The 12447-nt window shown below is 36.8% G+C and overlaps 2 protein-coding genes across 2 annotated transcripts in view; one reads left to right on the top strand and one right to left on the bottom strand.

Annotated features, from left to right (window-relative positions):
• The window catches only part of RECQL (RecQ like helicase), a 42467-nt gene that overhangs the window by 23710 nt on the left and 6310 nt on the right, over nt 1-12447 (top strand). The window contains exons 6-10 of the mRNA XM_021673830.2: nt 2676-2874; nt 9394-9560; nt 10706-10787; nt 11910-12058; nt 12149-12266. Of these exons, the coding sequence (XP_021529505.2) occupies nt 2676-2874; nt 9394-9560; nt 10706-10787; nt 11910-12058; nt 12149-12266 (715 nt within the window). The remainder of the gene's footprint in view (nt 1-2675; nt 2875-9393; nt 9561-10705; nt 10788-11909; nt 12059-12148; nt 12267-12447) is intronic.
• Nucleotides 10256-12447, bottom strand: part of PYROXD1 (pyridine nucleotide-disulphide oxidoreductase domain 1) — a 35540-nt gene continuing 33348 nt past the window's right edge. The window contains exon 12 of the mRNA XM_012435690.2: nt 10256-11485. Coding sequence (XP_012291113.2) covers nt 11459-11485 — 27 coding nt within the window. The 3' untranslated portion in view covers nt 10256-11458. The remainder of the gene's footprint in view (nt 11486-12447) is intronic.

Raw genomic sequence — 12447 nt, 5'->3', positions numbered from 1 at the left:
AATATGAAATATGAATTACTAAGAAGATACCCTATACCTGTGGAATTTCTTCTATTTAGGAATGGACTCTTACCCTCATCTTTAGAATAAAGCATTTCCCAGGTCTTCTTTTTTAAAAAGCATATTATTGAAATCTTCAAAAGTAGAGAGAATAGCATAAAAACTGCCACGTAGCCATTTCCCCCTTCAACAGTTATCAACATATGGCTAATCTTTTTTTTTTAATCTATTTACTTCCAGTTTTCCCTACCTCCTTCCCCTTAGTTTATTTATTCAGAACAAATTCCAGGCATCATATTTTAATTGTAAATTCTTCAGTATGTATCTCTAACTTTAAAGAAAAGTGCTATGCCATCAGCATATCTAAAAAATTTCATATCAATTCTTTAAAATTATAAAAATATTCATATTTCTGTCTCCAATTTTATGTTTTTTTAAAAATTATAGCCCAGATAATATTCATGCATTGTATTGTATTTGATTGATATACCCATAGGTTCCCTTTATCTCTTTTATATTTCCCATGGAAGTTCTTTGTTGAAGAAACCAGGTTAATTGTCCTGTATCTTTCTACATTTTCCTGATTGCATCCTCGTGGTGTTTTTTTCTTTTTCTTTTTCTTTTTCAGTTCTGGGGTACATGTGCAGGATATGCAGGTTTGTTAACATAGGTAACTGGTTCCTTTTAGTTAGATCTAAAAGGATCCTTATTGTATTTGGAATTTTTCTTTCTTCTTTTCCATTTTTTTTAATTCTTACTATGGTATCACTCAAGTGGTACATAGTACCTGGTTATCTTTTTGTGATGCTAAGCATCAGTGGGTTTAAGTGATGTCTGCCTGATCTCTGATTATCAGCTTTTCATCTAATGGTTTTAGCAGTCACTGAGAGCCACGCTGAGAGCCATGATTTCATTAGGGAGGTGCAAAATGGTGATATCTAATTCTGTCACTCTTTCTTCATATATTAGCTACACATTCTCTATAAAAATAAACTTTTCCTCATTAACTTTTTGTATGATGAAAGTGCTTGATTTTTTCCCCTTTCTTCCAGTTTTGAGAAAGAGTTGGTTTTCTAGCATTCTCCAAAGGTGATCGACAAGATTTTTAAGTTTTTTTTACCCCCAAGTATCGCTATAAACTTACAAGTTTTCACATATAATATAATATGGGGCCAGGTGTGGTGGCTCATGTCTGTAATCCCAGCACTTTGGGAGGCCAAGGTGAGCACATCACCTGAGGTCAGGAGTTTGAGACCAGCCTGACCAACATGGAGAAACCCCGTCTCTACTAAAAATACAAAATTAGCCGGGCATGGTGGTGCGTGCCTGTAATCCCAGCTACTCGGGAGGCTGAGGCAGGAGAATCATTTGAACCCAGGAGGCAGGGGTTGCGGTGAGCTGAGATCACGCCATTGCACTCCAGCCTGAGCAACAAAAGCAAAACACTGCTCAGAAACATATGTATGTGTGTGTCCTTGGGCAGTGAGAGCCTCTTTAAGTTGGTTTCTGAATCTTTTCCCTTAACACCGTTGCTTCTGCTGCTTGCTTCCTTTGGTAGTAAGATAATCCATGTTCATTTTTTATGTATTTCCTGCCCAGACCTGGAGTCAGCCATACCTCAAAGAATCCCTGGTTCCTTTAGTTTACCCATATATTTTTGTTTTATTTAAACTCCATGGGTCATTCAATTATAATTGCTTCTTCATTCAACAAAATGAATCTTTGGAGAAAACTGCCTCCCAATAATGTACTTCGTAAAACTGAAAAAGAAAGTAATAGTAATAGAAAGGAGTTTAGACAGTTGCAGTTAATTACAAGTTCATGGTATATCATTACTACTTGAAAAGTTGGAGAGAGAAAAAAGAACATCTGTATCCTAGAATATATCTAGGAGTTAACAAACTGCTTCTTTTCTATGATGAAGGCAGTTTGACTCTCTCTGTCCCATTCACTGGCATGTTTTTATACTTTTTTGATCCTCTTTAGGTTAGAAGGAAAAAAATGATGTCTAATGTGCTAAGTATTATATAGAATTGTATTAAAGTATTAAGGATCTAGTAACTGTTACCTTTTAAGATTTATTATTATTATCTTAATTTAATGAGTTTAAATGAAAGTTGCCAGGAAAATTTATTTCTTAAAAAAAAAATTTAATGAGTGATACTTTATGAAGCCCCATGGTCTTTATATTGAAATGGAAATTAAAAGATTTGATGGCATCATTTAAGTAGTTAATAAATAATAATTTTGTTCATGTAAATAAAAGGATTATAAATATAATGTTAAAATTAATAAAACCCACCTTTATACCCATAACAATTTTACCTAGCTTACATTTTAGAATATATTATGAACAATTTAGAATTATACCTTCATAGAATAAATGCTGTTCATTGGAGTATCTGTTCATGTTAACTTTTTTTGTTCTTTTTGTGAAGTGAGGTTTTTTTTCATCAACGATGTAGATATTAGTAAATAACTAGAATGCTATTTACACAGCTGCCATGATGTTTAGCACTGAGACATGGTTTCAGTTTTAATGAAGTAAGCATCTGCTCCTAAAAGAGCTGAAGGCTATTATTGCTTTGGAGAAATGAATGTTTTCATTTACCACCTAATGTTTCAGTCTGCTAGCTTGGTTTTCCTATCATTGTGTCTATTTTTTCTTTTAATAGGAACATGTTAAATGGGTTCATGCTGAAATGGTAAATAAAAACTCCGAGTTAAAGCTGATTTATGTGACTCCAGAGAAAATTGCAAAAAGCAAAATGTTTATGTCAAGACTAGAGAAAGCCTATGAAGCAAGGAGATTTACTCGAATTGCTGTGGATGAAGTTCACTGCTGTAGTCAGTGGGGACATGATTTCAGACCTGGTATGTATGTTTTATCTAGAAAACTTTTTGATGTCAGAGACTGTGTCCTTACTCAGCTTGGCATGATGGAAATCTCTGCTTCTATTACAATCATCCTTGAGTAGTTACACGTTGAATATCCCTTATCCAGAATGCTTGGAACCAAAAGGGTTTTAAATTTTGGATTTTTTCGGATTTGGGATGATCAACCTGTATTACTCATTTTAATCTTGTCTCATGAGGAGGACTAAGAGGCAGAATCTTTAGTTTCACTCCCTGCTGTAGTATGTTTCATTGCCTTTGTCCTTGGATACATATGTTTGCTAGCCAGTAGTGGACATCTTTGTGGCATTTATGACATCTAGGTATTCCTGCACATTTGTTGAAGAATTTGTATCTGCTTCAAAGTTGTCATCTTTAATCATCATTCCCAGGGGGTCTTTTCAGCACCCACATACAACTCCTCAGCATTAAACTTCGGTGAGATATTTTAGTGACCTTTTTCTTCATCCCACCACCTAATGCTACAGTCGTAGCCTGAAGTAAGTTACTCAGAATTGTTATATGCAAAAAAATCTTAAATTCAAAAATTCTTCTCCCTGGCTTCAACCTCTTTTCTTTCTGAAGCTTTTCACACTCATTAGGATCTGCTGGGTCCCTCCTTTAATCCCTGCTTATTTATCCAGACTCCTGTCCCTGCATAGCAATCACTCTTTTTCCCATCCAGACTCTGCATTGTTGCCCCTGACTTCTGTTATATTTGTCCTGGACCGCCTGGCCATTTTTCCAGTCTGCTTCAGGTCTTGTGCCTGAGACGCTGGATCCATCTAGACTTCTGCTTTCTCATTCCTGTTGCTTGGCTACAAAACATTGTCAAAAAATAAAAATAAAAATTGCATAACTCAGTTCAGCTTTTCATTATCCTCAGTTATCCTTATACTTGTCCCTATTTCAACTTCTTTATACATTTCTTCCAACAAATGTTTCATATCATTAACTTTCTATTCAGGCCCTAACTTGTACTTAGCAGATGCTTCATAGGAAATAGATGCCATCAGGTTTGAACTGCTCCTGTTTTTACTTTAAAACATTAGTAATCTTTTTTTTTAAATTTCTTTTGTTAAGGCAGAAAAGACCACTGCTTTATAAGGGTAACCATGACCACCAGTGTCATCCTTTCCTGCCTTCTTAAGACCTTGCACTGCCAAGTTCCTTATTCCTTCACCTTTAGTCTCTTTTGTCCTCTCCCTAAAAACAGAAAATAAACACCCTTCTAACTTTTGCACCTTTTTATGTTATTGTCCTCTTTCTGTTCTTTCTGTCACCATCAGACTGCTCAGCTTACCATCTCCAATGGACACCTTTATGGGCATTCTGAACTCATTGAATCATGCTTCTGCCACCACCATACTACTGAAACAGGTCATCAGTAACCCACCCCCAGTGGCTTCATCAAGTGGTCTCATTTTCATTCCTCTTCTCACTTGACTTCAATAACATTTTATACGTTCACCTCTCACCTTGCCTCAGTCTACTCCCTTGGTTACTGTGCAGTGATGCTGTTCAATGTTTTCGTTTCCATTCTCACCTCCTTTGCTCTTCTTCTTTTGTCTTCTTTTTAAATATTAATGTTCCCTAGGGTTCTGACCTCAGTCTTTACCCTTTCTTACATTTCTCCAGGGATAGTGAGCTTGTAGCCCTAAGACTGCATTCTCTACCTACGGAATTATTATGGGCATTGTTTTTGTTTATTTGTATATTTTAAATGGATTTAAATGCCTTAAACAGGATATATACTCCTTTTAACTAAGGACCACACTTTCTCTTTTTTTTTAATAGGTTGTTTTCAGTATGACTTTTAATGGCATATCCTTATTAAAATGAAATGCAATAGAAAACATGCAAAGAAAGGAAACTAGCTGAATTACATGATATTGAAAAACTAGGAAAGTTTTGTTTCTGGGATTAGCCATAATTTTTGTACTAAACTTGTTCAGTGGTGTACATATCACTTCTGAGAGACAGACCGGTTCAGTGGAGAGAACATGGGCTTTGGAAGAAAATGACTAGGATGTGACCCCAAGCTGTACGTAAACAGCCGTGAAGAATTGTTGAAGTAAAACTCAAAGTTTTAGTTTTAACATTAGTGATATGGAGATAATATATACCTATTTTATACATTTTGAAAAATAAATGAGATAGTATGGACAGGGGCATAACTGCCTACCAAGGTTAGCACCCATTCGATACTAATTTCCTCTTCTCTTTTGCACCATAGTTTGGTTTTATCCCCAAAATATCTTCTTTTATATTTATAAAAGATATATAAAAGATTTATAAAAGATATATTTATAAAAGAAGATATTTTGGGGATAAAAGCAAACTATATATAATTATATATATATATATATATATATATTGTACTTTAGGTTCTGAGGACCCACTTTCTTAACCAGATAGCACCACTTAGTTGTTACCTGGTGGCCACGAAGTTGCCTAATTTGTGATTCTTGCCCTATTTTCAACCTAAGTTATGTGATCAGTTATGATTGTTACCATTGCTTATGTATTATCATGGCTTATGTTGTCTCTGTGGATCTGCTGCCAAAGTGTAAAACATTATTCCCATATCTAATTATCTAACTTCTAAACTTTAAATTTATACTCCTAATTGCTTATCAGAAATGCGTGTCTAAATTAGCATGAACAGAACTAAATTCCCCCAAAAGAATGCTCTTTTTCTTCTCTTCTGCAACTGGGAATCACTATTTTCCCCATAACTTGACTTGACGTTCTAACCAAAAACTTAATTTGCTTCGCCTTTCCTTTCTCCCTTCTCCTTTCTACTCCCAAGCAATTTCCCCTTCAGTCTTCTCTGTCTAGAAAATCATCTGCTCACTCACACATTTGCTGAAGCCAAAATTTTAGCAGTTATCTTTATCATTTAGGTTCTAGTCAGGAGACAGTTATTTGAACAGAGAGAATTTTTTTATAAAGAATTGTGAACTAGGTAAAAAGTAGCTAAGTAGATAACTGAAAAAGTAAAAAAAGAAGCTAAGATATCATGGAGTTAAAAACCGGAAGAAGCAACTACTATCTGTAGGGCTGGGAGAAAAGGAAGAAAAGATGGAAACCAATAAGACTTAGAAACTTAAAGGAGAGGCCTTGTGGAACTGAGCTCCCTGGTGCTGGAGTCTCTTGGTACAGGCAGAGGTGGGGTACATCTTTGATAAAGCTGGTTCTCCAAAGGCCGAAAAAACTGCCAACGGTATGTAGTTGCTCTTAAGGAAAGACCATTCTGCTGCAGGAATGAGAAGGCTTGTGGGGTGACAGTCACAGGACACAAGCAAGCCCACAGGAAGCAGTTAGGGAGGAGCCAGCCATGGAGTCTTCCATCCAGGACCAGCTCGCAAAGCTGACGTGTAGTGTGCAGAGTCCTTGGCGCAGCATCCCAGAGCAGAGAATAGAAAGGTAGAGGGCGCAGCATCCCAGAGCAGAGAATAGAAAGGTAGAGTTAGAGATGAGGAAAAACATAATGGATGACACACCACTATGTCATCCATTATTGATTTACCCTCCCTTTGCAGATCCAGTCCACCACTAAGTGTTGTCAGCTCTACCTCTAAAACGAATCTCAAGTTTGCCTACTCTTCATGCACCTGCATCTGACCTAGTCGAGCTCCCTTCCACTGGTCTACTGCAGTAGCTTCCTAAGTAGTCTTTGATTTCAGTCTTACCCTTTTTGTTCATTCTCCACAGAGCAACCAGTGATATTTTCTAAATGTAAATCAAACCATGTTACTTCCCTGCCTAAACTACCCAGTAGCTACTGTGTACTTAGAATAAAACTCAAGAGTTTTTAAATGGGGCCCATAGGGTAATATGTGATTTGCTCCCATCTGTCTACCTCATTTTCTGTTCTTCTTCTCTTACTCCTTAAGCCACAGCTATACTGGGCTTATCATTATGAGCACTTATACTCTCTAATGGCATATTTATTGGTTTACTCTTTGTATTGTCTTGTTTCTTTGCTTGAATTATAGCCACATTTGCATAGCATTTTTGTCTTGTTCATCAAACTATCTTCAGTGTCTTCATTTATCTCATGCTAGATTTATCCATTCATCAATAGATAAATGTTTATCTATTGATAAATGTTTATCTATTGATGAATGGATAAATCTAGCATGAGATAAATGTTTATCTATTGATGAATGGATAAATCTAGTATGAGATAAATCTCTCCCTCCTCCTCCCTGCCACCTCCATATCCCAGTTCATGTAGGTTCATGTATGTCTCTTTACTCTTTTTGATTTATCCTTAATGTCATGCCTTATTTTATATTCTGTATTGTTTGTTTTCTCATCTGGGACTGCCATCGTTTCACTGGTTTTCCTTCAGTGTTTTGTCAATTCCAGTCTATATTTTGTACTGTCACCAAAAGATGATTTATGACACATAGGTCTTTAAAAATTATATGATGGGCTGGGCATGGTGGCTCATGCCTGTAATACCAGCACTTTGGGATGCCGAGGCAGGCAGATCACCTGATGTCAGGAGTTTGATACCAGCCTAGTCAATATGGCGAAACCCCATCTCTACTAAATATACAAAAATTAGCCAGGTATGGTGGCACATGCCTGTAATCCCAGCTACTTAGGAGGCTGAGGCATGAGAATTGCTTGAACCCGGGAGGCAGGGGTTGCAGTGAGCCAAGATTGCGCTACTGCACTCCAGCCTGGGCAACAGAATGAGACTCCCATCTCCAAAAAAAAAAAAAAAGTTACATGATGACTCTTCATTTCCTATAGGATAAAGTCTTAGCTTAACATCAACTGGCCAAATTGTTCATAATTTTACTTAAATCTGCCTTCTACATAACAGTCTGAGACAGGGTTCAGGCCAGGAAGCAGAGTCACAATGAATGTTATGGGATTACAGTTTTACTATAGGAAGCAGACCTTGCACAGTTGTGGGAGGAACTAGGGAAGTGAAGGTCTGAAGAGGGGAGTTGGAGGATTAAAGTAACGACTGATACCTAAGTGCTGGTGCAGGAGGATGAGGCAGAGCCTGTAGGGAAATCTGCTGCTGGCATATACAGTGGCAAAGGGGACCCTTTAGGGGAAGTTCATGGAAAGGTCCCTGGTAAGCTACTTCCTCTAAGTCGATACCACCTCTGTGGTTCTGCTGTTGATTGGAAAGGCCTGCAGTTGGAGGGAAGAGCTGAATGAGGAGTGGAAAAGAACTAGGATGACCCAGAACTGGCTGAGCACTTCTGCGTCTGTCCATCATCCTCTCTGCTTGTAAAGACCTTGAAGGAGTAATGTTAGCTGGTTCACTTCTGCCACCAAATCTTGCACAATTCCGCTTTTGGGTCAACTCTAACTTGGAATAGGGAAGAGATTCTGGGAAATGTAATTCCCAGCTTAATAGATTGAACAATTAATCCATCCACCACAACACTCTGAATTAGCCCCAATGAACTGCTTGCTGTTATCTGAACATACTAATTTCATCCCAGTGTATTTGCAGTGTGTATGCTGTTTCCTTTGTGAGATGATTGTCTCTTCCTAGTGAACTTCTGCTCATTCTCTTAAGACACGGCTCACGTATTGTCTCCTTGACATCTTCAGTTCCCAAGTAGCTGCTTTATCCTCTGTGTTTTCATAGTAGTCCCCTACTTAGCATGTAAGCAATTTCTATCACATTTCTTTTTCACTTTCCTCTAAATAGTTTAAGTACTTAAGGGAGATTCAGGACAATTTATCTAGTGATTTAGATGTATATAACAAGTTTGAGCCTAGAATGGTTTCTGAGAAATAGGTTATATACAAAGCAGTGCTGCCCTTACCAAGCTTTTTTTGGTCTGATGACACTAGGTAGCAGCAGGGTTTGTCTGATGGCCTCTTTTATCTTTTGTTAGTTGTAATAAATGCAAACCACTGGCTATACCCACTGTGTCTTGAGTCCACTGTTCAGCAGGCGTAGGCCAATGCATAACTTGAGGGACTATTGAGTGATCCCTCTCTTCAACATCTCCTTCTTTCTACCTGTGACCAAGAATAATGTCTGAAATAAAGTATAATAAAGCCTACCTATCAAAGAGGCTAACACAGAACTGCAATTTACTGCTACAGATAGCTATGGAAATAAAATAATAGTAGTCATTGATTATCTACATAATTTTTTTTTTGAGACGGAGTCTTGTACTGTCGCCAGGCACCAGGCTACAGTGCAGTGGCGCAATCTCGGCTCACTGCAGTCTCCGTCTTCTGGGTTCAAGCAATTCTCCTGCCTCAGCCTCCCAAGTAGCTGGGACTACAGGTGCACGCCACCACACCCAGCTAATTTTTGTATTTTTTAGTACCATGTTGGCCAGGATGGTCTCGATCTTTTGACCTCGTGATCTGCCCGCCTTGGCCTCCCGAATTGCTGGGATTATAGGCATGAGCCACCGCGCCCGGCCTATCTGCAAAATATTAAAAGGTATAATTTACTCTAATTCTTAAGGATAAGGGCCACTTTGTTTGTCTTTTCAGATTATAAGGCACTTGGCATCTTAAAGCGGCAGTTCCCTAACGCATCCCTAATTGGGCTGACCGCAACTGCAACAAACCATGTTTTGACGGATGCTCAGAAAATTTTGTGTGTTGAAAAGTGTTTTACTTTTACAGCTTCTTTTAATCGGCCAAATCTTTATTATGAGGTATGTAACTTTTATGTCAATTCATTACTTCGTGAAGAATTATAGCAGAAAGGTTCTACCTTTATATTATGCTTGTTTACATGAGCAACAGTTAAGTACTTACAAAAATTTTTAACATTAGGAGGTAATCGTAAGCAGATTCTGTAATTAGGCTTCATTCATACATATTTTTCTACATAATCCTTTGTTAGGTTAAATGGAAGACACTCTTGCTAGGTGATACTTTTTATTAAATATATGAGTAAGTCACATATCTTTATTAAATTTGTCTCTTCTTTTCTCGTGTACAGATGGGAAGAAAGGATGGAGTGATAACCTAATAACATCTCTGTTCAAATTAATTACTAAGTAATAGAAATATTAATATGCCATTAAAGATTTGCCAATTCTATTTAGATTTTATTTGAATAACTTGAAAATATAACCTAACAGCTGTCTTTACTTTCTTTCTAAACCATTTTAAGAATAGATTTAATATTTTTTGGAGTTTTCATTAAAGAGTTTTTTATGTTATGGTTTGTTTTTATAAAAGTAGCATCATAAATGAACCTGGAAACCATCATTCTCAGCAAACTGACACAAGAACACAAAACCAAACACCACATGTTCTCACTCATAGGAGGGTGTTGAACAAGGAGAACACATGGACACAGGGAGGGGAGCACTATACACGGGGGTCTGTTGCGGGGGAGTGGGGGGGACAGTGAGGGGGGGAGTTGCGGAGGGATAGCATGGGGAGAAATGCCAGATATGGGTAAGGGGGAGGGAGGCAGCAAATCACACTGCCATGAATGCACCTATGCAACAACTTTGCATGTTTTTCACATGTACCCCAAAACCTAAAATGCAATAAAAAAAAAAAAAAAAAAAAAAAAAAGTAGCATCATAAAATAAAAGTCTTCATCTTTACAAGTTATTCACTCCTCATGTGTTTGCTCTTGTCTGGTAAATTAAAAAAATAAAGATCAAGAAGAGAATCTGGGAGGTAGAACAGATGAGACAGATGGATTGAGTCCTATGAGTAAGTGAAAGAGTAATAGAAAAGCACTATGTTCATGAAAGAACTGCATCCTGAAAGTTGTAAGTAGACAGCCTCTTGGATGGTGCGCATTCATTTACTTTTTAATAAGTTAAGTTTTTTTCAGGTTCGGCAGAAGCCCCCAAACACTGAAGATTTTATTGAGGATATTGTAAAGCTCATTAATGGGAGATACAAAGGGCAATCAGGTAATATAAAAACAAATCAACTTTGGCGACAGAGATAACTTTCAAAAAGTGACTTAATATTATATTAAGAATTATACTGATAACTGAATAACACCAAAAAAATGTTGTATGGCAGAAGATAATTGAAAATGTGTGATAAAATTAATTCACTTGATGATCTTAGAAACTGGGTGCGACATTTGCTTATGCCACAGATTATGAGTCATAAAATTGCCTGATTTATTTTTACTTATTTACACTTGCCTTAGAATAGACCTGATGACTTAATGTTAATTATCAACAGCACATATTTAGTATATATCCACTGTGTACAAAATAGTGGATTAAGCAACTGATGTTCTAAAGGGTTAGAAAATATCCTCCCTTACAGTAAAGGATTCATTAAAGCAATAAGTAAATCCAGTAGTATAGGACTCATTAAAGCAATAAGTAAATCTAGTAGTATATACTGAAGAGATTAAGCACAGATGGAGTTGTGAGTATATATATATGGTTTTCTAGGTTTAGTGACTAGACAAGTGCAAAGAATTTGTGTAAAAGTAGCCTTTAAAACTGTTCTATAGATTTTCAGTAGGTAGTAGTGGGTGTCCTGGGTAAAAGGAGTTCTAGGGTCAAATACATTTGAGACCAGTTGCAGGTATTTATTCTGGCTGGACATTCACAGGGTGATATCAGCAAATTAGAAGCTCTGACCATCCCTGAAAATAAAGAGAGACACGCATTTAACTTTGTTGAATGCAATGTTCTTCAAATTAATTTGCATGCAAATTAACCTAAATGAACCCAAAATTAATTTGGAGAGCACCGCATTCATAGCACATTTGTTAGCATCTTACAGACATCAGTTTGAGAAATGCTGTGAGATAACGTTAAAGAGAGAAAAGGGATAATGGGAAGGAAAATCGATGGCTCAGGGCTCATTTCTTCTTTAAAGCAAGCTGGTGATCAAATCTGGAATTATACCAAAATGTCAATACATATATGCACAAGGCCTTGAAATTTTTCATAATTCTTTTTTTCCTTCTGTGCATTGTATTAATCAATGTCCCAAATGTGTGTGTTGAAAATTATCTTCCAGGAATATACCATATATATCTAACAAATATACATATTTTACTACAGGAATCATATACTGTTTTTCTCAGAAAGACTCTGAACAAGTTACGGTTAGTTTACAGAATCTGGGAATTCATGCGGGTGCTTACCATGCCAATATGGAGCCAGAAGATAAGACCAAGGTTCATGGAAAATGGTCAGCCAATGAAATTCAGGTTAGGTATATATCTTCCATGGAAGCCTAATTTACCTTTTAAATATTTAAACTTGATTTAATTAACTGATAAAATGTTTAAATATTTCAGGTAGTAGTGGCAACTGTTGCATTTGGTATGGGAATTGATAAGCCAGATGTGAGGTTTGTTATCCATCATTCAATGAGTAAATCCATGGAAAATTATTATCAAGAGAGTGGACGTGCAGGTATGTAGGACTCAAATCCAGAAGTACTTTTTAGAAAGCTTTTCCCAAAAGCACATTATAAATGTTTAATAAGTCTGTATATTTAACCTTTACTGGATAGTATTTTTAGAACAGTATTTTTAGCAGTTTTACACTTACTTGCATATGGAGAAATTTTTACCTATGTTCTGTTATCTGAATT

This window comes from Aotus nancymaae, unplaced genomic scaffold, assembly GCF_030222135.1.
Source record: "Aotus nancymaae isolate 86718 unplaced genomic scaffold, 86718_ANA_hifiasm-v0.15.2.pri h1tg000016l, whole genome shotgun sequence".
Lineage (NCBI taxonomy): Eukaryota > Metazoa > Chordata > Mammalia > Primates > Aotidae > Aotus > Aotus nancymaae.
This window is presented reverse-complemented; position numbering and strand designations above follow the sequence as displayed.